General features: G+C 38.1%; 1 protein-coding gene across 8 annotated transcripts in view; it reads left to right on the forward strand.

The window, feature by feature from the left end:
- The window catches only part of caska (calcium/calmodulin-dependent serine protein kinase a), a 182,161-nt gene that overhangs the window by 150,056 nt on the left and 4,214 nt on the right, over positions 1-27,891 (forward strand). For 3 of the 8 annotated variants that reach the window (XM_073812035.1, XM_065251872.2, XM_065251873.2), the window contains 14 exons: positions 1,976-2,053; positions 5,997-6,077; positions 10,061-10,249; positions 10,529-10,607; positions 11,952-12,037; positions 12,507-12,575; positions 13,322-13,390; positions 16,273-16,308; positions 17,259-17,297; positions 17,905-18,101; positions 18,346-18,461; positions 26,872-26,952; positions 27,049-27,129; positions 27,473-27,675. In XM_073812035.1, coding sequence (XP_073668136.1) covers positions 1,976-2,053; positions 5,997-6,077; positions 10,061-10,249; positions 10,529-10,607; positions 11,952-12,037; positions 12,507-12,575; positions 13,322-13,390; positions 16,273-16,308; positions 17,259-17,297; positions 17,905-18,101; positions 18,346-18,461; positions 26,872-26,952; positions 27,049-27,129; positions 27,473-27,675 — 1,404 coding nt within the window. The remainder of the gene's footprint in view (positions 1-1,975; positions 2,054-5,996; positions 6,078-10,060; positions 10,250-10,528; positions 10,608-11,951; positions 12,038-12,506; positions 12,576-13,321; positions 13,391-16,272; positions 16,309-17,258; positions 17,298-17,904; positions 18,102-18,345; positions 18,462-26,871; positions 26,953-27,048; positions 27,130-27,472; positions 27,676-27,891) is intronic. The other 5 variants (XM_065251875.2, XM_065251876.2, XM_065251880.2 and 2 more) reach the window with 3 other exon arrangements.

The following is a 27,891-nucleotide window of genomic DNA, read 5'->3' on the forward strand; positions in this document are numbered from 1 at the left end:
ACTGGCCTGGCAAGGATATTGTTATTTAAAAAGTGGAGTTGCAGCCCTCAACTGATGTTTATGTTGTCATTTTGTGTATTGGCCACTAGTTGTGTGATTGCAGTACCAGTTTTAGCCACAAGGTTTGTGATTGCAATACCAGTTTTGGCCACAATCCTACATACTGTTCCTTTAAACAGCAGCAGGAGTAAGGCAAGCCCAAACGGAATTCGCGCCTGCAGATTTCGGTAGAAAACTCCGCAGATTTAATGGCTGTCTTTGACAAGCACATATATCTCGCACTTGAGCGTGTTTGTGAGAAGTCATCTCATTGACAACAAGCACACATACATAGCCTATTCCGCGCGTTTTCACAAGTACATTAACCCTGCGTTTGCTTGACCGTTTTTGATGATTGAGAGCACAAACCATTTGATACTTGAGATGAAATTAAACTTACCGCTAAGTTAAGCAGATCTCACTTGACTCTGTCGTCCATGTGATGCGTGACAGTCAGAACGTGATCCTTTCAGATCCAATTTGATTCCCTGTCTTGCGCACAGTCGCAGTTGTCGGTCTCACTCTCAGCCTCCTTCCTATTACGAGGTGTTATTGTACAAAATGCGCTACACATGGCATTTTAAAAACCGGATGGTTTATTTATAGTTCAAATACGGATATTTCACGTCATGTTCGAATGGATATTCGAATTTCGAATAAAAAGTGACAGCCCTACAACACTGTATACAAAACTTATGATTCACTGTTCGTGTCGTTCATATTTTATGCACTTGCGCTCCAATTTCCAGCATAACACAGAAGTCTTACTTACAGCATGCAACCCATGTCCAGGTTGGGACTTTTCACCGAAATCCAGCGGTAAACAAACACCCGCAAAACTCCATTGTTACCCCGAATAAACAAACTCTATCCATTGTTTCCATAATGACTGCTTACTTCTCCTTGCATCCAAAAACACATTTCTTCTTCCATGCCATTATTAAGTCTTGATATAAAACAAAGCTGTCACATGAAGTGATGCCTGTGACTTCTAGCGTCCTCGGTTTTCTCTCTCCCGCTGTGTTTTAACACGTCCAACTGCTTTTTTGACACTTTGCCTATGTTTAGCATGAGGAAACCACCTCTTAAACTGTGTTAATAAGTCAGAATGCATGAAATACCATTGAACCTTTAATTTCAGTTTCATTTTGACTTTTAAGGGGACATTTTCGCAAGACTTTTTTTAAGATGTAAAATAAATCTTTGCTTTTGTAGTATGTATGTAAAGTTCTCGCTCAAAATACCCAATATATAATTTATTATAGCATGTTAAAATTGTCACTTTGTAGGTGTGAGCAAAAATGTGCCATTTTTGGGTGTGTCCTTTTAAATGCAGATGAGCTGATCTATGCACTAAATGGCAGTGCTGTGGTTGGATAGTGCAGATTAAGGGGCGGCATTATTATAAAGAGATATGACCTAGTTTTTGCACATGCTTGCAGATAATGGTTTACCAAAACTAACTAACTAGGTTGTTCTTTTTCACATTTTCTAGGTTGCTAGAACCGCTAAGGACCCAGTTATAGCACTAATCTGTCATTTACTCAACCTTAAGTTGTTACAAACCTGTATAAATTTCTTTGTTCTTCTGAACACAAAGGAAGATATTTTAGCAATGTTTGTAACTAAACCATTTTTAAGCACCATTAACTTCCATTGTATTTTTCTACTATGGAAGTCAATAGTGCTCCTGTTTTCTGCTTGATTACAAATATCTTTCTTTGTGTTTAGCAAAACAAAGTAAATGATGACAGAATTTTCATTTTTGGGTGAACTATCTCATTAACTTCCATTTGCTTCTGATTGTTCAGATCACCTGGCATTTATAAACTAAACCGATTCATTCAGATCAATCATTAATTCAAAGTTCAATATAATGGCCTTTTTTATAGTTGAGTTTAAAATGTACAATCTAATTCAATTTTTTCCATTTCAGCTATACGACAAAATCAACACTAAGTCCTCACCACAAATCAGGAATCCTTCCAGTGATGCAGTTCAGAGAGCCAAAGAGGTGAGTACTGAACCACAGTCACACCTTCTTATAGAGAGTGCTCCCAACTAGTTTCAATTACCTTCATTGAGGTTTTCAACTAGAATACAGTTAAACATAACCCCAACTAATCCTAAGCAGCCTACCCAGTCCTCTCAAGCCTGTTTTGCATTCATAGTTAGCTGTCACTTTTTAATATCTTCATGAAGACAGTATATTAATGCACTTGAGGGTTAAGTTTGAATTTGGCCTGAAGAGAATAATATTGAAGTTGGCTGACATGACATATTACAGTCACATTTACAACAAAAGCCAAATGTTATGTATGTTATGCAATATTTTATACAGACTTAAATAGACTTTTATATTTATGCATGTATTCTTTTTATGCAACACATTTTGTTCAAGCACTACCTTAGCTTGTGTTTCTGCAGCGTAATATACTGTTGTGCATCAGGATGTCCTGAAATGACTCATTGCAATACTTGCACACCATTTTCGGAGACCGCATATTTGCTGGTTTGCTTACAAGATAATTTTGTCTTGAACTAGCCTTTGGCTAGAAGCCTATATGTAGAGCATCGGCTGCCTGAAATTGTAGCAATGTATTGCATTGTCCCTGTTAAATAAACCAATAAATAAATAAACTTTTAACTTCTTTTCTGTCACCGTCACCTTTAAAAACTGCTATATTTTGTAAATTGCGCAAAGAAAACAAAACAGAAAAGATTGTTTTTCTATATATTTCTGGTCATTTAGTTCCTATGGATAATTTTTGCTCAGCACTTTACCCTTTCTGTTTATAGGTATTGTTCAGTAAAACACTATAGCAGTGATGTGATTTTGTTATTTATATAGTGTAACAGAAAGTCTTACACAGAGGTTTGTTTTGTTGCTGGTGCTTGTTCAGCTCAGAGTTAAATTTATGGGACATTTACAGATCCCATGTGGTCAATTGCTTTTATGAACACATGCCCATTCTTTCTACATTAACAACTGCAAATAGAAATCCAGATTAACAAGTGAATGTGTTTGTTTGCTTTTATTTATCCAGTCGACTAGAAAACATATAGTACAACACAGTCATGACTGTGTGGAGTTAGACAAAGCAGCTTTATACTGTATTGAATGGCACAAGGTTTTTAAAGATATCCCTGCAGTACTTAAGATTTATATAGACTAATATGATATCTTTTAAGTCATTTGCAAGGTGTTTTCAGTTAAGACGGCTTAAACAAGCATTTTAGTCTTGGACTAAACTTGACTAGACTTGTTCAGTTTTATTTAAAGATCTTACTTAATCAATTTAAAGTGCAGTGAACTTAGAGTAACTAAAAACCTACCATGCAGGCTTTGCGGACATCAAAATGACCCAAATTTTTGTGCATAACATCCTCTATGTACTTAAAATGTGTTGACTGTTTTTTGGAGGGGAACTGTCCTTCACAATCCTGGTATACATTTTCTCTTATTGAATAATTTGTTTCATTTTGTTGAATTTTATGATATGCATGAAGCATTTTTTTCCTGCTGTCCATGACTCCTTCAAAGTAGGGGTGGGCCGATCCAATACTTGGGTTTGGGTTTCTGGCCAATCCGGACCTTTTTTGCTGGATCGGGTATCAGACTAATGGGTCCGATCCAAATGCGATACTGTGCAGTACTCGTTGTAAAGAAAAGTCAGACTATTATAAAAGCACCATTAACGTTTTAATACACTATTTACAAAGTCTTAGTCTCCTAATATTCAACAGCTTTATGTGAAAAACAAATGCATATATGAAGATATATATAGGGACACTCCACTTTTTTTGAAAATATGCCAAGTTTCCAGTTCCCCTAGTGTTAAACATTTGATTTTTACCGTTTTGGAATCCATTTAATTGATCTCCAGGTCTGGTGGTACCACTTCTAGCATAGCTTAGCACAATCCATTGAACCTGATGAGACCATTAGTATTGCGCAAAAAAATAACCAAAGAGTTTCTATATTTTTCCTATTTAAAACTTGACTCTTCTGTAATTACATCATGTACTAAGACCGAAGGAAAAATCAAAGTTGATTTTCTAGGCCGATATGTCTAGGAACTATACTCCCATTCTGGTGTAATAATCAAAGTCTTTGCTGCCGTAACATGGCTGCAGGAGGCGCAATGTGTCGTCTGAAATAAAGATGGCAATTAACTATTTTAAACAATTACTACTTTTAAAAATTGCAGATCCGTAAAAAATTTTTTTGAGGTCATAGCTGCGGGCGGGTAGTTGAAAAAACATTGGTCGGGTGCGGGTTGTTTATACATTTACCCGGGCGTCACTAGTTCCTAGCCGTATCTGCCTATGTAACTACAGACGAGTCAAGTTTTAAATAAAAACATGAAACTCTTTGGTTATTTTTAGCGCAATGCTAATGGTCTCATCAGATTCAATTAATAAATCAGATGTTTAACTCTAGGGGACCTGGAAAGTGAGCATATTCTCAAAAAAGTGGAGTGTCCCTTAAAGTGCACAAAAACTGAATGGTGTGGTGCTCATGGAACACAATAACTGTTTTTAAAACATCTGATAAAAATGTCTCAGTAAACCGCTAGATAAATGCAATGTACTACGTTGCTAGCATATACAAGTGAGAAGATGCTAAGCACATTATCCTGCACCCTGGAAGCGAAGAAAGGATGGGATGCTGCATAAGTGCTATAGTGCCACTCAGCAATTTTTATTGTGCCACTCAGCAAGTTTTGCGCTATTAAGTAAAAATTTACTTAGACTATTTGCGCAGTCGTTCGTTCACTCAAAACCTGGCATTATTAATAAATATTTAAGAACTCGTACATTCTTTTAACTTGTATCTCAATTTAAATACGTTTTTAATACGTTGGTATTTTCCACAATTCTAAATGGATCAAGAGAAATACTAGGATCAGATTGGGATTGGCTGATACTCAGAATTCAGGTTTTGAAATCGGATCAGTATAGAAAAAGTAATATCAACCCGCCCCTACTTCAAAGCAGACCTGTGTTCCACTTTTAAAGGGCACTTTTGGATGACTGAGAGCCATTGCTCCAAGATAAATATGAGAAGACACAAACTGTTGATGTAGTTCTGTACTCAAACTGTACTTTGATGGCCTCCCATAGCAGTTCTCCTATAAAAATCATAAAGGCATGCCCGTGATTATAAAGTAACTTTCCCTGGCCTCTCGCTTGTGATCGCTGCCGGTGGCGAAATGCTTAAAGATAATCCTCTTGGTATTTCACAGAGCCAGTGGAGCAGAAACTAACCCATCACCTCTACATTTTCCCTCTAAAACTCAACCTTCAACACTGACCTGCTGTTCAAAAAGGGGTACAATTGTAAATGTTATAAAACTCCCCAGTGTGGGTCTCTTATGACCTCCGGGTCGAAGATGGCTTTGAAACATCTATAATATGCATGCTGCAAACATTTTCCCAATTGTTGAATTGATTTTGAATCACTAAACCAATTTTGTATTATTTTTCAGGTTTATGCAAACCTTTGTGAAATGTTTTGTGGTGAAATTTTTTGAATATAATGATTTTCAGTGGCTAATGTTAGGGAGCCATCAGGTGCCTCTAAACGTTGATTGAAGCTGATTAATGTGGTTTCAAAAGAGAGTTATGACATATTTGCAGTACCGTGCCAGATTACCTCCTCCTTCCCACCCACACTCACCCCACCAATGAAAGGGGGGAAATGATTCCAAACAAGAGTGCTGATTGGTCACAAGCGGTCTAAGGGTCATACCAGAAATCTTTGTGGGTCTGTTCTGATATATGATCTATAAGGTCTCAGAAGTCCAACTTAAAGTTGCAGTGTGTTTTAAGAAAAGCCTATGGCATATGAATACATGTATAACATCTTATTTGCTATTGAACTATAACTTTAATAGAGTATTACATGCACATGGGAGCATCAGGAAACGTCTGACGATTCTGTCTGTCTGCAGGTATTGGAGGAGATTTCTTGCTACCCTGAGAATATAGATGCTAAAGAATTAAGACGGATACTAACCCAACCCCATTTTATGGTGAGTACAGCACAGTGGTCCTCGCTTAAAACTGTTAGCATCACATAATGTACACAATATAGCCAAAAATATGAATTGATAAGATTGATAACCTATTTTAAATACTTTATTTTAAGCGTTTAAACTTAGTATTGATGATGTGAATAGCCAAAGTCTTTATGTGTAACCCAATGCTATAATCAATGAGGTACTCCACTGATTAAAGTCTTGTGTATTTGGATCATTGTTCCTATGCCCTTATCAGAGGAGCAAACAAGCTCATGGAGCAGATAAAGGGGTTGCCCTCTGCTCTGCATTGACTGTTTGTGAAACAGTCTCCTCTAGGGAGAAAAGTATTTAGTTGATAAAATATTTCCCCACTTTCTGTTAGCAGACCTGCTCAACAGCCATTATAAGCGGAACAAAAATATTTAAATATGTATCTGTGGCCTCTTTCTTTTCACATGAGATAAGATGTTTTCACTTATCGGCAAAGATAACCATAAAAAAATGATTTTTTTAAAGCCTAGTTTTTAAAGCAGTTGTATGAAGCAGTGGGGTGTTACATATGAAAATCGTGGTTGAGGTTGAAAACTCAAATGAGGAAGTTCAAATTCTTCAAAGCGTATAATTGGCAAATCAATTAAGTGGAACTGAGAGAAATTGATATAAATGGTCTCTCTAGTGATCCGGCCTAAAAGGGGATTATTTAGGGACTTTTCAAAATGTTTACCTTTACTGAAAGGGAAATTTACTACAGAACTGAGAGAGGAAGAGGGACGTTTATCAGTGGAAGGGGGTGGTACTGAGCACAGGCATGAGAAAACATTACTGTGCTGATGTCACCTTAACCTACTCCCAACAATAACAAGAGTGTGGTTGTGGCTAGAAGGAATACAGCTACGGCCAAAATCCTGTAAAATCTCCAACATTTCACGTGATTTATGCGTATACGGTACTCCTTTTTTTCTTTTAGTAATTAGTTACACTACTAGTTATCAGGGAAAGTAATATTATTACAGTAACTAGTTACTGCCCAACACTAAACTTGAACCCAACATATCGCAAGATTTCACTGTAGCTGTATCCCCTCTAGCCAGAACGCAAGATTGTGGGGGGACGGCACCATCAGGTACTAACTGTGAATTTAAGCAATACTTTGACCTTGACATCATTCTCACACTTACAAGACACACTGAAATTAATTCTCACAGACAGCACAGTCAGATTTACGATGCAGTGCGATGCTGATTTTTGTTTTCATTTTAATAATGCAGACAATCATAAAATAGCATAAACTAGATTTTTAAAACCCAGGGCTAGATAGTTGTATGTGTGTTGCATTGTGGTTACTAGGGTGCCAAAAAACCAAAACCGCCAAATCTCTATATTTACATTCCTATATATGGTTCAGTTCCTTCTTTCAATGCAAGTCTGAGATTTTTTTCATTTTATCATCCACCCGGCAAATGTCCAGTCCCTATGGATCAAGCAGTAGCGCACCTCCTCTCAAAAAGCTGTACAGTAAATGTCGGTAGCACATATGTGATATATGGGTTATAACTCATTTTTTCATAAATTAACCACAGAAACTGAGATATATCTACAAACAAGAAAATCATAGAGATTTGGGGCCCGGTAGCAACCACCTAAAAATCACAGATAACACCATATAGCAATATCTGGGCATATTGCTGGTCTGGCAGCACATCATCAATTTTCTTTGATTGTCACAGAAAGTTTTGCATAGGAGTACGTCACCTAATAATCTAGTTTTTTTATTATGTTAAAAAATACAAAAATCCTGTCTTTGATATTAATGACATAAATGTTTAAAAGCTTGACCTATCTAAATGGTGTAAAATAGAGGATGAATTTCCACCTGAATAAACCACTTTCCATATTTGGGAGGGGGTTTATTTATTTTTTTAATAAGTTTATGCTTTATTCTGATTGGTTGAGAGAAGTTCCATGGGTATGCATTATTTTTCGATAACCGCACACTTGTCTGTGGTAACCATGGTATAAGATTTATAATTGACTCCGGTCCTTGGAATTATTTGAAAACAATGCACACCTGCGGTGTGACCAAGCGTGCCGCACAAGCCCTGAAAAGTGAAGCCAAAACTTCTCGATCGCCCCCCAGTGACTGGTCCCAGTATAGGTCATAAACCCCGCCTCCCCATGTTATTCAATGGGACTTGAGACCAACTAAAATAATTAATTACACTTCAATTATCTTTTTTCCGAACCTGGTTTCTGTCATTTATTGTAGTTTTTATCACACTGATGTAAATTCAAATGTTTGTTTTTAAAATAAGTTTGTGTTTAGTTAGTTATTTAATTATATAAAAACGGTGGTGTCACGTCATGATTGACAGCTGTGATATCGTGTGATATGCGCATTCTGCGAGGGCGGGGTTTTGATTTCGCGGCTTCACTTCCTGCTCACTACTGCGCATGACTGGTCCCGAAATCGCTACTGCGCAGACTCAAGACCCAAGATGTCAGCGCCATATCGGGACACTGGCGGCTTCACTTTTCACCAATGGAAGGGAGCGAACAGGCGTCGTCCATCTTTTTTTACAGTCTATGGGTGTGACGGCATGACCTTAGGTGTGCATTATTTTTCGATAACCGCACACTTGACCTTTTAAATGTCTTATAAAAATAACACCAGAGCAATGTCTGTAGTAATTGTGGTATACTCGTTATAATTGACTCTGGTCCTTGGAATTACTTTAAAAAAAACAATGCACACCTGCAGTATAACGGCACGACCTTGGGTGTGCATTATTTTTCAATAACCGCACACCTGACCTATCCAATGTTTAAAAAAAACAACAGAGGAATGTCTGTGGTAACCGTGGTATAAGCGTAATAATTTACTATGGTCCTTGGAATTATTTAAAAAAAAACATGCACACCTGCAGTATAATGGCACAACCTTGCGTGTGCATTATTTTTTGATAACCACACACCTGACCTGTCAAATGTCTTAAAATAATCACCAGAGCAATGTCTGTGGTAACCGTGGTATAAGCGTTATAATTGACTCCGGTCCTTGGAATTATTTGAAAACACTGCACACCGGCAGTGTAACGGCACAACCTTGGGTGTACATTATTTTTTGATAACCTCACACCTAACCTGCCAAATGTCTTAAAATAACCACCAGAGCAATGTCTGTGGTAACCGTGTTTTAAGCGTAATAATTGACTCTGGTCCTTGGAATTATTTGAAAACAATGCACACCTGTGGTGTAACGGCACGACCTTGGGTGTGCATTATATTTTGATAACCGCACACCTGACCTATCAAATTTTTTTTTTTAAACAACAGAGGAATGTCTGTGGTAAGCGTGGTATAAGCGTAATAATTGACTCTGGTCCTTGAAATTATTTGAAAACCATACACACCTGCAGTGTAACGGCACGACCTTGGGTGTGCATTATTTTTCGATAACCGCACACCTGACCTATCAAATGTTTAAAAAACAACAACAGAGGAATGTCTGTGGTAATCGTGGTTTAGTGTAATAATTGACTCTAGTCCTTGGAATTATTTGAAAACCATGCACACCTGCAGTGTAACGGCACGACCTTGGTTGTGCATTATTTTTCAATAACCGCACACCTGACCTATCAAATGTTAAAAAAAAACAACAACAGAGGAATGTTTGTGGTAATCGTGGTTTAGTGTAATAATTGATTCTGGTCCTTGGAATTATTTGAAAACCATGCACACCTGCAGTGTAACGGCACGACCTTGGGTGTGCATTATTATTTGATAACCGCACACCTGACCTGTCAAATGTCTTAAAATAACCACCAGAGCAATGTATGTGGTAAACGTGGTATAATTATTATTTGAAAACAGTGCACACCTCCGGTGTATCTCCGCTTTGCGTTATGCATTACCACTATGGGTGTGCATTATTTTCTAATTCAATGGCCCGTCTTCAACTTATTGCTTACATATTGTTTATGTGTGATCTCTCTCAGGCCTTACTTCAGACTCATGATGTTGTTGCACATGAGGTGTACAGTGACGATGCATTGAGGGTCACCCCACCACCCACATCACCATACCTCAACGGAGACTCGCCCGAGAGCACAAACGGAGAGATGGACCTAGAAAACGTCACACGGGTGCGCCTTGTTCAGTTCCAAAAGAACACAGATGAACCCATGGTATGTATGCTGCCTTCCTGTGTACACAGATGCACACATAGATACACCAACCTGAATCCTTAGCAACTTACAAAGTGACGAGTTTAACAAAGCAATTCATTCTAAGAACATGAGAATAACATGTTAAAAGAGGAAGAGAGAAAGAAATAGGGGGATGTTTTAAAATAAACAATGTGAGCATTTTGTTGTAGATAGAGCTCTCAATTGGTTACTCTTATTGTCTAAACTTCCTATTTTCTCACAGTTAAAGCTTTAAATGAGTTCTGGTGATTGTTTTAGGGCATCACGTTGAAAATGAACGACCTGAACCATTGTATCGTGGCAAGAATAATGCACGGAGGAATGATCCACAGACAAGGTACATGCACCAGACCATCCATCTTAAACTTAAACATTTTTAGCCTAGCAGATTTGCCTTTGAAGAGCCAAAATTTCACCACAACTTTGCTACCTTCAGTAACATCCACATTTATAAATGCCTTGTACATATGATACAAATGAGATGCGACCTTTGCACATGCCAAACAGTCTCTTGTAAGGTGTACTGTATGTACACATGGCTGTGTGAAGTTCAAGCTTGTCACCTCATGCAGAGGCAGATTGCACACACACTTAAAACTTGGCAGGACTGTGACATTAGTCCCTTTCACACATACAGTCTTTACTGGTAATTTCCGGGTAAATTGCAGTTAACAGGTCATGTGTGAACAGAACCTTTCTGGTAAATCATTGCTGCCAATTTACCAGCAAGAGAGGTAAGATTACCAGTAATTTACTGGTAAGCGCTATGTGTGAACACAAAATATAGATAACGGCATTTAGAACGTACAACGTCAGACCGCGCTGACAGCTTCGGGCCAATCATAACGTTTTAATACAGATGACGCGTTTAACCCCGCACTGTTTACGGACGTTTTCACACACACGCTGCTTGAAAGTCGAGCACACCTGAAGTTTACGTCCACATTTCTTCAGCAAAGTTGTGTAAAACAGCTTACCATCTACTTTCCGAACTGCCGACGTCCTTAGCACGCCCCCTGTGAAGCTTAATGTGCAAACAGTACTGTTGTTTAAGACGCATTTTCGGTTTGACATCGCCTAATGCGATGTTGTTTGGTCACAAACAACTTCGCAACCGTCAGCCTTTACAACAGACGTGAAAACAGCAAAATACGTACACAAAAATCGCTGCAAAAGATGCTTTCCAACAGGTTTTATCGTAGTTTTTGTCCAACTCCATTGACTTGTATTAGATGTGCTGTGAGGTACAGTATTACTCCGCCACCACGAACGGAAATGGAGTTGTTTGTATTCTTGTAATTGGCAAAGGTGGATTATCATCACCAACTGGGCTGGAGTGTTTATTATTCAAGCTCTCAACAGAAGAATGTACGGGTCTGAGGCGTTTGGAAAAATAGGTCCACAAGTTTACAACAAATGGTAAAACACCTGTTGGAAAGCATCTTTTGCAGCGATTTTTGTGTGAGCATATCAGTGAACACCCCTGACCACTTAACTTTGTAAACGAAAGTTTAATGCATTTTAGGAAGGATTGTTCCAGTGCACTTATGCATCCATTGCAGAGGTGGGGGGTGATACAACAAACACCTGAAAATTCTCGGGCCAGCATCATATGTTGACGCATGAAAGGTGTTAAAATGTTTTGGTTTGATGCATGCTTTGTAATGTTTGTGTTAAACAGGAACTTTGCATATTGGGGATGAGATCCGAGAGATCAATGGTATAAGCGTAGCAAACCAAACAGTGGAGCAGCTTCAGAAGATGCTTGTAAGTGGAAATTATGGGGTAAACCCAAAAACCAAAGTTATTTTATGTTTTGTTCACCCTCATGTTTACACACCATGAACTTCATTCCATGAAACAGTATTAGTTTCTAAGCTAAAGGTTTGGCCTTCTCTTTTCTACACATTAAACGAAAAGGCACAAAATGGCTGTCACAAAAAAAGATTTTTCTAAGAAATCGTCTTACATTTATATATAAAACACTTTATATAGAGCTCATCCTTTTTTTAAATAGGTTTACCAATAGGTTTTAGTAACATCCTAGCCATAAATCCATTTGCTTTTCAAGAGTTTACCATTTTAGAGAGCATTTGATTGGACAAAAATCTGTCATCTGTGCATGATGAGTCATCATTTTCTCTTTTTCAACTAGCTTGTAAAAAGCTAATTAAAAGCTACAGATGTTTCATTTCTTTGAATACTTACCTTGGATGAACTGTCATTTCGTTCACAGCGGGAAATGCGGGGCAGCATCACCTTTAAGATCGTGCCGAGTTACCGGACGCAGCAGTCATCCTGTGAGGTAACACATCTGTGGCCTCTTCACTGTCCTCTGCTCTTTGTCTCTGCAGTGCTGTGGTTGCCTACCTGGCCTGTCGTGCCCTTGCGTGGTGGGGTTTGATTGGCGTGGACTCTTGTGTGACTAACTGCCTGCCTGTTAGCTGCGTGTTAAAACGCTTTTCTCCTTAAAAACCTCCATCATGCTGAACCCAAAGGCCCGGCTCAGACACTTCTGCACACCAATTTTACAACCAAGATACCGGAACACATAGCTGAAAACCTTCAGTAGGGCAGAGTTTAAACTTGTAGTATGAGAAATAACAATTTTATAGAGCAATTCAGTCTGTGATTATTTGCCATATTGCTTATAGAAATACATTTTTCAATGTATTTCCCGCCTTCCTTGTCACCTGAACATAACCAGGATAAGGATTATCACCTCACCCACGTTTGGTTACAATGTAGTCATTCCTCTATGCAGTAAATCTCACAGATACAGTGGTTCATCTGGAAAAGTCTTTATACAGAAATTGGTGCGAAATTGGCGCCCTCTTTTGGAAAGAAACTGCAGTGCAGTCCGATGTGCATAACATGATACTTTCAGCATCTGTAACATTAACATGCTTGGGCAATATTCTTTGATTAATGTCAATTTAATGGTTTTCCCCACATGATGATATATCCCTAATTTCTAAAGTAGTGCTTACTAGTGTCCGGTTTGCTTTGCTGTCTCACTGCTGTGTCGCTGACCTTTATATCTTATTACAGAAAGAGTCCCCCTCCACCTCCAGACAGTCCCCTGCTAATGGCCATTCCAGCATTAACAGTTCTATCTTGGTAAGGACCCCAGGCTACCTGAAATAACGCCCCGCTCCGTAGAAATCTCCTAATGTTGTCTGTGATTATTTTACCTCGTTCCTGTAATCACATTTTGTTTATTTCCTCCAGATGTTATGTGTCCAGTTTTGTTTAGTATTTATGTTTGTTTCGTTTTATTTCATGAGGATTTCTTGCCGTGACAGTCTCAGTGTTTCCTAAATTAACTTATTAGAAAATACAACCTCAAAAGATCGAACAAGATGGTGGCTCAGCATCCATTGAACACAGTTTTCTTGATTCCGTTATCTCAGTTTACAAATTGGTGTGCTCTGTGCCGCAATATCCCACACACTCTGACTGTCAGTGTCAATATTGCTTCTGTACATACAGTCCCAGGCACACAATACTGTGGAAATGGGATCTTTTCCTCATTTTTCTGATGACATATTTTAGGTCTGTCATTCAGTACCAGTGTCAGTGTGCACAATGATTAGACCATACTTAGTGGGGTATGCAGAAGTCTATGAAGTCAATACAGCGCCATGTATGTTTGCAAAAAATAAAATATTGCAAAGCGAAATAAAGTTTTGCAAAAGAAAAGTAAAGCATTCAGAGGAAAAACAGTATTGCAAAGGAAAATTAAATTTCACAAATATAAATAAAGCAGAGCAAAAATTAATTTATAAATGAATGCAAAAATCAATGACTGCTGTAAAAGAAGATTAACTCTGCAATACAACAGTGATTTCACAAACCAATTCATTCATTTGCTATAATTCTGCGTTTCAATTCTTAAACTACAGTTTAACCATAATTTTTGTAATGAAACTAAAGTAATACAAATGCTAAAGAAAACATGGCTTTATCATAGTAAAAGTACAGAAGTATTTCTACTTATCTTGTTTACTGCAAGTGTACTGCTAATAAAATAACTGCATTAATTAGTCTCTAACTTCTTTAACTTGAGTAAATACACATTTTGTTAACTCACTGCTATTTTAATACTAACAAACTAAAAGAAAACAACCATTTACACATATATCCAGCCACATGCCTGTTTTCTGATTCAGCTCCACCACAGTCTGCGACTCAAGGTGGTCCGCGACGTGCACGTCCGCATTATATATGCTTAAATGCAACTTGAATGAGGCTCAGCGGAGCGCCGTCGACTGACGCCAAGGGTCGGGTGTTTGAACAGAAACTGTCATGTGAGACAGAGGTAGTTATAAACGCGATGTGCAAACATCTATTTGTGGTGGCCAGTTTTAATTTTGTGGCAGACTGAGAAATAAATGAATATACGGGAATGTACAACAACGCTCTCACTTGTATGATGTCACAGCAGTAGGCAGCGTAAATATAATGACACGCCTATAATCCCTCCCACTGCGAAGTGATAATAAACTCGATGGAAAAGCTTACCACGCCAAAGTGAGGTGAGCTGACCCGACCCAAACTAAACTAAACCGTGGGGTACTATGCAATGGAAAAGCACCATCAGTTGCCGCTCCATCTGAAAGCAGATGATGGCGATTTAATACTAAACACGAAACCGGCTTTACTGATGAAACGCGCATGAGAATCGCAGGAGATTTTTTGCACAGCACTAGCCTACAGTGAAAGGCCGGTTTGGACTACAGCCCTCTACTTCCTGCTTTAATGACGTCACTAAAACAGTTTTTTGACTAAACTCCGCTCACAAGAATACATCAGTCACCAGCTAAGCTAACGGAAAGCTAAGCTGCTATCAAATTACAACACACTAAACAAACTACACAATCAGAACTCGATATGTTTTTCTGAAGGAGGGACTTCATAGAACAAGGACGTTTTGAAAACGGTGCTATACAGATAAAACTGTGTGGAAAAATACAGAGTTTTTTTACATGTGAAACATGAATACACGTTATATTGCGCACTGTTAACACAACCAAAGCTTCAAAAACACAGAAAGAACGGGACCTATAATTGGTTTGCGAAATTGTTGTATTAATTGACTACTTCATTTAAATTTTGTGAAATTAAATTTTCCTTTGCAATACTATATTTTTCTCTCATTGCTTTATTTTTCTTTGGGATTCTTAATTTTTTTGCTTGCAAAAAATTATTTTTTGCTCATCCTTTTTTCTTTTGCAAAACTTTATTATGCTTTGCAATATTTTATGTTTTTGCAAACATATATTGGCGCTGTATTGACTCCATAGATGTCTAGACTAAACCAGACTTTGCATGTGTGCTCCTAACAAAATGTATTAGAACTCACACTGGGGTGGGCGATACACTCATTGAAATTAAAATTGTCATCCGATATAGATGAATATGTTTGTTTATAACACAGGCACCGCACAGTAGGGAATGAAGTTTCTCATTACTTTAAGAAATCGCTTGTTAGACAAACATTAGAAAGATTATAACAGATGATTATGTATAACTGCTTATAAAATAGTATTATTGCTTTTTCCTGTAAGTTTGAATTTGTAGATTTCATCCAGGTACTTTTGTTATTTCTGTGTTATTTTAGCCCCTTTTCTATTAAATTTATTTTGTGATATCATTATTGATCAAATTTTATAATAAATTTTTGCTTATATCGCCCACCCAATATGTACCAAGTGAAAGCTCATTGGTATTCTTCACAGTTGGAGGGCTGATCTCCACCTCATTAGTGTTTGAACATGCTTGAATGAAGTGTGTTGCTGAAGCTTGCTTGCTTCTTGCTTTCTTGTGTGTTGCTGTTCTAAAAAAATTTAATAACACCCACAATGTGTCTAATTTTGGTGTTCAGTATCTTCTTGATTTTATTTTTCACTTTGTTAAATTTGTATTGTTATGGTTTCAATCAATGTCTTTTTTTGTATAAGCAGTCAATCTGTCTTTCACTGCTGGATTTTGCTTTACAGGACTTGCCGTTAACCATCCAGCCAAAAGGACGACAGGTGAATATTAATGTAACACTTTGATTACCTTGTGCTTTCCATACTGTACACCAACTGCTTGGTAACACACTCCTGTGTCTTGCTTTTATGCTTTTGTGTGTGTACAAATAGTGAGATGAATGAATGAGTGAAAAATGATAGTTTTTAACACTATACTTTCTGGCTGCCTGACTACACAATCGTTTGGTTTGTCAAATAATTGATAAAATGCTGTCATTTTTTACTCCCCGTCATGCCGTTCTAAACCTGCATGAGTTACTTTATTCTGTTGGACACAAAAGAAGATATTTTAGTTAAAGAAGGTAAGTGCACGGTTGACGATACCCATTGACCTCCATAGTATTTGTTTTTCCTATACTTTGGAAGTCCATTGGTACCGTCAACTGTGTGGTTACTATTATTTATCAAAATATCTTCCTTTGTGTTCAACAGAATAAAGAAACTTAAACAGGTTTAGAACAACATGAAGGTGAGTAAAAGATGACAACATTTTTGGGTGAACTATCCCTTTAACCCCTCTGCAGTCTCTGGGATACAGAGTGGTGTGTGTATCCTCCCCCATCTCATCTAGATTTACCTGTAAACCTCAAATGCTGACAAAAAAAGCCCATCACAATTTTTTCTAATCTGTAGTGTCCTCGTTTGTCACCTTGAAGCTTCAGGTTCCTAATAGGATAAGGTTAAAGAGAGACAGGTGGTCAGCAGATGGCGCCAGTTGCCAGCACATGCCCATCTGAGTTGGCTAGTCTGAGTCACTTGTTTACAAGCGATACTAATACAGCAATGTCACTGACATCTTCCCCACGTTTTGTCCCTGTTATCAAACACAGCTTTCCTAGATTGTTGGCTTTCGTAGCTGCATTCCTCATCCCACCAACCCCTATTCACAGTATACTAATGCCCCCACAGTCGTGATATTGCATGATGTTTGTAATACTCTCATGCCCTAGATTTCCGGACCTACAATCAAGGATAAATTTTCCATCAAGGTAAGATTTTACAAAATGAGCCCAATCTACCGCTTTAAATTGTTGCGTAACCATACAAGTCCAAAACAGTTATATCATTGCTATGAATCTTTAAAATATAAGGTTAAGATCAGAACCATTTTTAATCTTAGGCAGCTTGAAGTAGAGTGAAATATAACACACCACTATACCCTCAGACTGCAGCACCCAAAATCTGTAACCAGGGTTCCCACTACACTGATCAAATAGTGGTGGACAACGATTAATCGCAATTAATCGCATACAAAATAAGAGTTTTTGCATTATATATACGTGTGTGTGTAAAGGTTTTTTAAACACATACATGAATGTGAGTGTATTACATATACATCATTATTAAACACAGCACACACTCATATATTATGCAAAAAACTCACTTTTTATATGCGATTAATCGTGATTAATCATTGCCCACCACTAGCAGAATAACAGATTCTCACAAACTTTCATCTCTTTATCACTAACTAAACCCACATGCTTAGTTTTCACACCATGCTGCTTCAGTTGAGCATGCCTTTCATCACAACTAAAACCTAATCTCCAGTTGTACCGTTTCTCCACCTTAAATTCTGACCATGTTTTCTCTCAGATCTATGTGCGGGCACAGTTCGAATATGACCCGGTGAGGGATGACCTCATCCCCTGTAAAGAGGCAGGAATTCGCTTTAGAGTGGGCGACATCATCCAGATAATCAACAAGGATGACCATAACTGGTGGCAAGGCAAGCTGGAAAACACCAAGAATGGCACGGCAGGATTGATTCCTTCACCTGAACTCCAGGAGTGGTGAGTTTTTACCTCATTCAGAATGATCTCTTGTATTCATCAGCCAGAGATAGCGATTGGCTGCTTATGAGGATAGAAAGGAAGAAGATACACATCAATGTTCCTTTAATGTAGCATCATCAAAGCATTGTGTTGAGGTCATCGGTTGACATCAGACATTGGAACTGGTTGAAAGCTAACAGATATGCTGCACACTCACCACCATATGTTTCTCTTATTGTGTGTTGTGTTTATTGTGTTCTAGGCGGGTGGCTTGTATAGCCATGGAGAAAACCAAGCAGGAACAGCAGGCCAGCTGTACTTGGTTTGGCAAGAAAAAAAAGCAATACAAAGACAAATACCTAGCAAAGCACAACGCAGGTAGAGTTTCCAATGAGATTTCTGTATTTTTCCACTTCAATGAACACTTACATACTTGGTCTTTCTTTAAACTTGGTGAGAGTAATCTTTAAAGTGCTATATAAGTGAAAGTGTGCTTATGCTTTGAAGATACATTAGCAGCATTACCTTAATAACATTACATACATATATGATGTCATATGGCAGCATCAAGGTGGATGTACACAGTAAAGCAGGGTCTTAAATAAGCAAGTGCAATGCCTCTTTTAGTCAAAGTCCCTGCATTACATGGTTTGGGACAGGATAAAAAATTTCTTATATTCGTATACTTTTCCAGGGTTCCCACGGGTCCTTGAAATCCTTGAAAGTTTGTGAATCTGGGGGAAAAAAGTTTTTGAAAATCTACAGACATAGTTACATGTCATTGAAAGTGCTTGAATCTATTTTATGCAAGAAGTTTTCTGGAAAAAAATCCATTATTCCCTTTGTAGTGTTCATAAAAATTCTAGACTGTTTAGGCACACGTGCTAAACTTTTCGCTTTAAATGCTTATATCTTCTGTATGCGAATGTTGATTCATACCAAAATGCTTTTTTCCATAGTTGTGTTCGACACATGAAAACGTCTCTGGTTACGTATGTAACTGTTTATCCTTGAGAAGGGAACGAGACGTTGCGTCTCCCTTGCCATACTTTCCCTGTAACACCGTCTTTGGCAATATTTCAGATAGCGATACTTCCTGGCTCCCGCGTCACCCTGTCTTTGTCGTTAAGTCTCACCATTGGTTGAATTTGATATACACATTCAGACGCACTTACCCCTGGATGCATCCCCAAAGTGTCACCGCAGTGACGCAGCGCAAGTTCCCTCAACAGGGAACTGTAACAATGTATCTTAAAAAGCAACACAATGTAACCTTGCTCTCACTTGAAATGTGTCCCCACATTTAGTCCTTGAATTTGAGGGTATTGGACCTGGAAAGTCTTTGAAAGGTCCTTGATTTTGACGTTAACTAAGGTGTGGGAACCCTGTCCTTCCTACAGCCAACAATGCTAACATTGCTATCTCGTTCCATTTTACAAACATTAAACAACCAAACGCTATATAGTCCATTCTTTTGTTACTTTTGCAAACTCAATCCAGGTGGAAAATCATAAGGAAGACGTCTCCATTAAATCAATCATACATTTGTTCTGTATCAGTAGTTTGGGAGTGTCTCAGTATGAGGGCAGGTAATAGGGCCCTGTACCGTCTGGCTCAAATAACACAAAGTCCTGACTGCAGCACATCCACAAATAGCAGGTTGACCTGTGTCAACTCATAACCGAGTAGCTGTGTATGTGAATCTGCCTGCTTTTCCTGAGCCCACAGTCTTTAATACAGTCTTACATTTTAGTTGAAGCACCCAAGAGTCTCATTAAAGCCAGCCGCTTTGGAAACCTGGCTTATTATCACATTTGCCTGGCTGATGAACACATCTGCTTATGTACCTGCGTGTTTTTGTGTGTTTGTGTGTTCTCATGGGGATTGCAAATGAGACACCCATGTTGTCCCTTAGGAGTTTATGGCTTTTTAAGCTCAGGTGTCAAGAGCCACTGGTAGACGGCCAGGAGAAAGAGAAAGACAGATAGGGTGTCTGTACTGAGTGAGTCTTATGTCACTGTAAAATACATTACAGTGTTCAGCAATATTACTGCCACTGTACTTAATGACAGAAGTTATGTAATCTTGTCACAGGCACGTTTTTTTGCATAGCTTAACATCTTATGTAAGCACCTAATGAACTTCTACTTAGGGTCAGGGCACACAAAATGTTATATGGTTCCATCATTTTTGCTTGTCAAGATGGTGTTAAATAGTTTACAAATGAGCTGATTGATGGTTGAATTAGTTTAGACTGTAAACACAGTAATGTATCCTCCAATCATGAAGCCAGAAATAAAGTTCACACAAACCCTTTAAACTTGCCAACCTCAATTTCACACGTTATTGCATTTCAAATCTGTTTCAGAAGTAAGCAATAGGGTATGACAGACTGCGCTGCTGTGTCATGAAATAACATGTGTTTTTAGGCACGACGTGAAACTTTAACCCCTTGAATGTTGCATATCAAAGCAACTTTCCTAAAGTAAAATCACTAAGGTCTTCCTTCCACTTAAAAAATAGTCCTTGATCGACTATGAACAGCAACAAAATGATTCACATGTTTACATTTCTAAGGATAGTGGCTAAGGGTGCTGTGCAGTGCAGAGGTCATAGCTGTGAGTTATCGTAAATAAAACACAGCTGTTGACCAATGAGAATCGAGGACTGGAACTGGCCCTTTTATATAGCAAATTATAACACAACGCAACTTCATCCTATGTGCATGTATTAGGTATTGTTTAAAATGTTTGATAGTTGAAGTTTGTTAAAAGGGCATCAAACTAACTAACTAGATTTTCCTGAATGTAAACTGTAAGTTCAGAGTAGTGGCGTAGACATTTAAGGGTGCTGGCAAAAACGCAAATACGTATTTATAACAGAATCACGTACATGTACTTGCAAAATGATGCCTTAGCATTCACATCATTGTTTGTGTACATAGTTATGTTTTAAAGGGACACTCCACTTTTTTTAAAATAGGCTTATTTTCCAGCTCCCCTAGAGTTAAACTTTTGATTCTTACCATTTTGGAATCCATTCGGCCGATCTCCGGATCTGGCGGTACCACTTTTAGCATAGCTTAGCATAATCCATTGAATCTGATTAGACCATTAGCACTGCGCAAAAAAATGTTTCGAAACATTTCATGTTTCCAAAGAGTTTCGATATTTTTCCTATTTAAAGCTTGACTCTTCTGTAGTTACATCGTGTACTAAGACTGACAGAAAATTAAAAGTCCTTGATTATTACACCAGAATGAGAGTTTAGTTCCTAGTCATATCTCCCTAGAAAATCGCAACTTTTCATTTTCCATCGGTCTTAGTACACGATGTTACTACAGGAGAGTCAAGTTTAAATAGGAAAAATATCAAAACTCTTTGGTCATTTTAGCGCGATGCTAATGGTCTAATCAGATTCAATGGATTGTGCTAAAGTGTTAACGCCAGACCCAAAGAACAGCCGAATGAATTCCAAAACGGTAAAAATCAAATGTTTAACTCTAGGGGAGCTGGAAAATGAGCATATTTTCAAAAAAAATTGGAATGTCCTTTAACTGAACTCAATACCCAATCACTTACGTTATCACATAGACTGCTGTGACCAAAGCCCTTACATCCAGTAGCGACTGGGTGAGATCAGACGTACCTGTAATCCCTCCTAAGCCCAATGCCCCACTTTAGTAAGTCTGATTTGAGCTCAGTCTGCCAGGGAATCAGAATACAGGACTCTTCTTAGAGGTTTTGTCACAAATTCCTCTAGTCTTTTTTAATTGTGTTAAACCATTTTGATAACGAGGCACGACAAGGGCTTTGGGCTTTTCCACCTGAGCACCAGGAAAATCAGTGTATAAGAGAGAAAATGGGAAGCGTGTGGTTAGGGATTTTCCAACCCGGTTGTTAAGTCTGACATCACACGCCACAACTTCTAAATGCTCCATTAAAATGCCTTAAGCAAAAAACAAATAATACTAATCATGTTCAAGATGCTAACCTTCATCCAAAAATCCCTGATGGCCAGAGAGTACTGAATCTTTTATTATTAATAAAGTATTGTTGTCTGGGACATCATGAGATAACAGCATGTTCTGTACTCCAAGTTTATAAAAATATATCTGAAACGTGTGATAAGAATAAAAAGACAGCCGGCTGTTGAGATTGTAGATTCATATGAGCGAGTAGAGGCTTAAACCCAGAAATGGTATCTAGTTTACTCACTTCCATGTCATCCAAGTTGTTTATGCCTTTCTTTGTTTAGTCAAGAAGAAATTAAGTTTTGTTGGAAAACATCCCAAGATTTTTCTCAATTTAATAGACTTTATTGGACCCCAACAGTTTCAATGCAGTTTAAAATTGCAGTTTCAATGCAGCTTCAAATGGCTCTAAACGATACCAAACGAGGCATAAGGGACTTATCCAGCAAAGCAATTGGCATTTTGTCAAGAAGCAAATCCCCTTTTAACAACAACACCTCCTCCTGCAATAGACGTGTGAAGCGCTAACACGAACTTACGTATTGCGTCGAATCACGTCGAAAGGTCACGCGTTACATATGTGAAATGCACACTTGCAGACCATTTTAAACAATAAACTGACACAAAGACATTAATTAGGTCGAATTCTCACTTTTAAACACCGGAGCAGTAGTTTTGCATACGTCATGCATTTCGCATTTCGACGTGATTATGCAATACATCAGGTCACGCTGGCGCATCACACAGCTAATGCAAGACAAGAAGTTGTGGGTTAAAAGTGCAATTTTTTTATTTCTCCCTTGTGCGTCATTTAGGATCGTTTAGAGCCCTTTGAAGCTTTGAATTATACCATTTTGGAATCCATTTAGCTGATTTAGCTTAGCTTAGCACAATCCATTGAATCTGATTAAACCATTAAAATAAACAAAGAGTTTTGATATTTTTCTTATTTAGTGTACTACCATGTAGTGATACCATCATGTACTAAGACCGACAGAAAATTAAAAGTTGCAATTTTTTTGGCCGATATGGCTAGGAACTATACTCTCATTCTGGCGTAATAGTCAAGGACTTTGCTGCCGTACCATGGCTGCATTGCGCAGTGATATTAGCAGCAGCTGAAAATAGTCCCCTGCCATTTAAAGTTACTAAGGGGACTATTTTCGCCTGCGTAGTAATATCATTATCATCAAGTTTTAAATAGAAAAAATGTCGAAACACTGGTTATTTTTAGCGCAATGCTAATGGTCTAATCAGATTCAATAGATTGTGCTTAGCTATGCTAAAAGTGGTACAGCCAGACCCGGAGATCAGCTGAATGGATTCCAAAAAGGTAAAAATCAAATGTTTAACTCTAGGGGAACTGGAAAATGAGCCTATTTTCAAAAAAAAAGTGGAGTGTCCCTTGAACAAGCGAATGTTAAGCACCTACAAAAATGATAAAAAATAATTATAATTTCGTTCACTTCCCTTTGAACAAACTAATAGTGCTTTTATTATTACTTTAAACAAACCACTAACCACCAAGATGTTTTACAGTGATGTTTTGGTGTGCAATTCCAACTAAAAGTATAAAGTTCAAAGTACAATTTACTCGATTGTTTGTTTGTTTTTTATTGACTTTTTAGCCAAATCATCAGTATTGTGATAAAACGTACAACGTTTTCTGTAACCACAAATAATCTTCACAAGAACATAACATACTAGTCTTGCTTACATTGCAGCATTCATATGTTGATTAGCCTTCATATGCGAGTGCATTGCTGTGAATGTCACAGGCATGTTTCAGACAATCTCCATTCAAAGCAACCCGAGTTCATCACTGGATGATCTCGATCATATCTCTGTGCTTCTGGCATTTGAGCTTTGATTGTGCTTGTTGTTGTATTTGTTTAATAATGTTCTGTTCATTGTGCCATAACTCAATGCCCCCTTTCCTGTCCATTTTACATGCTGTCTATCTACCAATGGCCTCTTTGCATGTAAGTAACTGTGTGGCATGAAGTCTTTGTGCTTGGTTTGGTTTCTCTGTTAAGCATTTTCGCTGTGATCATTTTATTAGTCTTGCTTACAGTAAAGCTGTGTGTTTTTTTCATTTCCAGTTTTGGCTCCACCTTCTCCCAGAACGTTTTTGATGTCTTTGTATATAAAACACTGAAATGAACTCATCAGGTGTTAATCGAGTGGCAACCTTCCGATCTCTCTGATGAAGCCAAAATGGAAGTGATTTTAACTGCAATTCATTGACTGACCACTAGAGGCTGGCTCCAAAAGGGAGTCAATCCCCATAGACCTCCATGTTAAAATGGACAACTTTACAGTAGAAATGTATATGTTCACAGCCTGTTACAAAAATAGTTTTTGGTCTGTATAGCAAATTTTGCCCTTCATGACAACTGGGAGGGGGGTGAATTTTTTTGTAACTCATCCGTTAAAACTATATTAAGACTTGGGGTTCTGCATAATTAAAGGAATAGTCTATTTTCTTAAAAGAAAAATCCAGATAATTTACTCACCACCATGTCATCCAAAATGTTGATGTCTTTCTTTGTTCAGTCGAGAAGAAATTATGTTTTTTGAGGAAAACATTGCAGGATTTTTCTCATTTTAATGGACTTTAATGGACACTTAACACTTAACTCAACACGTAACAGTTTTTTTTAACGGAGTTTCAAAGGACTATAAACGATCTCAAACGATTTTCATTTTTGACAAGAAAAGTAACAAATATACACTTTTAAACCACAATTTATCGTCTGGATCCGGTCCAGTGCGACCTAACGTAAATGCGTAGTGGCGTAGGGAGGTCACGTGTTACATATATAAAACGCACATTTGCTGACCATTTTTAACAATAAACTGACACAAAGACATTAATTAGTATCAGTTGACATACAACAACGTCGGAACGGTCTTCTTCCAACACACTTGTAAACACTGGGGCGGAGTTTCGCGTTCGTCCTCTGTGACCTCTTGCCGTCATGACGTATTGCGTGAGGTCACGCTGACGCTTTCAGGACTGGATCTAGACGAGAAATTGTGGTTTAAAAGTGTATATTTCTTATTTTTCTTGTCAAAAATTAAAATCGTTTCGCTGGATAAGACCCTTATGCCTCGTTTGGGATCGTTTATAGTCCTTTGAAACTCTGTTGAAAAAAAACTGTTAAGTGTTGAGTTAAGTGTTAAGTGTTGGTGTCCATTAAAGTCCATTAAAATGAGAAAAATCCTGCAATGTTTTCCTCAAAAACATAATTTCTTCTCAACTGAACAAAGAAAGACATCAACATTTTGGATGACATGGTGGTGAGTAAATTATCTGGATTTTTCTTTTAAGAAAATGGACTATTCCTTTGGGGCGTGGCCACTTGAGTGAGGGGTGAACAGCCACTGCTGTCACTAGAATCGAACTAGGAGGGTGTGGTTTCAGCAACCAGCTACCTCAGTTACCCACATCCCGTCTTTTTACCCATTTTCGGATATCTGCGAGTGAAGCACGGCCAAGATGGCGGCAGCAGGCACCCCCTACTTTAAACTTCAAAAACGATCTTCAGAAACCTATATATACTTGTTTGACTTCATTGGTGCCAATCGGCACGTGTACCATGCAAGTTTGAGAGCAGATGCCTTAAAATCGCTTATGCGGTACTGCAATGTCACACAATGATCGTTCTATGCAGCACCACATGAAGTCAAGCAAGCTATTAATGAAAGGTGGTTGATGAGTTGATTTGGGTGTTTTTAAGGGTGGCATTGAAAACATCCTGGGAGGGGTTGTTACAGAATCAACATAGAACAATTTTCCGCTTTTCCGGTGGGGAATTAAAGGCACAATATGTAAGATTATGGAGTTAAATATCTGATTTATGCGCCGATTGATCTGCATTAGTAGTATTTGTAGCATGTAGCACACCACTCTGGCTTACGTTATTAAGTAACTGTTAAAAATATTTATTTCGTTACGTCATCTATGAAATTTATTTGTGAGCCCTGTTACATCAGAGCCTGAGATGAAGATCGTCCCACTCTCCTTCACAGCGTCATCAAGCTACACCTTAGTTATTGTTTTGTGACCACTAGTGGTGAACATTACATTTTGTGCCTTTAAATGTTTGTGTGGTATTAATGTCTTCTCTTCAGCCCATAGTGTTCCCTAATACACTGCATGACATATAACTTCTATTAAGCATCATTTACGTATTGTACAGATATGCATAGTCAAGGTTACACTTAAAGGGAACATGAATTATTGAGGCATCTATTCAGAAAGAGATTTCGCATGAACGTGACACACATAGCTCACGTTACATCTACAGTACAGTACAAACACACCCCCGCATACACACTGAAGCCAGTCTTGCTTATTATACAACAGCATTACTGAAAGAAACAATCTGTTCAAGGTTTCACAACGACACTGATAATTCAGTCTAGTTATTTAGTCTGCTTCTGTAAGAGCAATGCATTAACAGCGCAAAGGTTGTGGATTTGCTTTACAGAGATTACGTACAAACAGCTGTACTGATCAAATGTATACCTTGAATGCACAATAAGTCGCTTTGGACAAAAGCATCTGCCAAATGCAGAAATGTAGTGACGGCAACATGGATACATGATGCTTCATTGGTGCAGTTGAGATTGAATGTCACTCAGCTGCAATATCAAATCCCTATCAGCACAGTCAAAATACACGCAGTGTTCCTCTGCCCAAACCAAAGCACTGACGCATTACATCCATCTATATTATCTTATCCAAAAAACAACATACAGTCTTAAACATTCATTTATCGAAATAACAATTTCTGCTTTAATTTTCAGTGTTCGATCAACTAGATCTGGTCACGTATGAAGAAGTAGTGAAGTTGCCAGTCTTCAAGAGGAAAACATTAGTGCTACTAGGTGTGTATTTAGATCTGGGTTTATTCCCGCAGCTCACATTTGTTAATGTGTGAGCGTATGGCTACTACATTGCTGTGCTGTTTTGACATCTGGCAGGTGCCCACGGTGTTGGCAGAAGACACATCAAAAACACACTCATCACCAAACACCCATACAGATTCGCTTATCCCATTCCACGTAAGAAACAAACCTTTTTTTAAAAAAAAATAACGTCTACACGTTTGCATGCTGTAACCCAGTGGTGGTCCCAGGGGGGCCCTAGTTTTATGACATTTTATAAAATAAATAAATTTTTCATGAATTGTGTGTAATTTAGCCTAACAATAGGGCAACTACCCAACAACACTACTTTTTATAATTTAATGTTTTGTTTAATTAAAATGTTAACTTTGAGAATTGATTTTTGTCATTAATTTTCTTTGGGGGGGGCTGCGAAGGAATGCACTGTACACAAGGGGGCCGCATGCTGAAAAAGTTTGAGAACCACTGCTGTAACCAAATACTAATGTGTTCAAAACAGACACGACCAGACCTCCAAAGAAAGATGAAGAGAACGGCAAGAATTATTTCTTTGTAACTCACGACCAAATGATGCAAGACATCTCTAACAACGAATACCTTGAGTATGGCAGCCACGAGGACGCGATGTACGGTACGCGGTTGGAGACGATACGCAAGATCCACGATCAGGGACTCGTAGCCATACTGGACGTAGAGCCACAGGTGAATCTTTTATATGACCTGCCATCAGCCTTTATTCATGAGTTACTGTAACTTAAAAAATAAGTACTTGTTTTGTCATTTAAGGATGTACAGTACTGTGCAAAAGTCTTAGGCCACCACCACCAGACTTGTTGTGTTAGAAGTTGTATTTATTTTAATTTTATTTTTTTATCTATTTTATTAAGATACAAACAGAAAATACAAGAAATATGTACA

The sequence above is a fragment of the Paramisgurnus dabryanus genome, chromosome 15 (assembly GCF_030506205.2).
Source record: "Paramisgurnus dabryanus chromosome 15, PD_genome_1.1, whole genome shotgun sequence".
In the NCBI taxonomy this organism is placed as follows: domain Eukaryota; kingdom Metazoa; phylum Chordata; class Actinopteri; order Cypriniformes; family Cobitidae; genus Paramisgurnus; species Paramisgurnus dabryanus.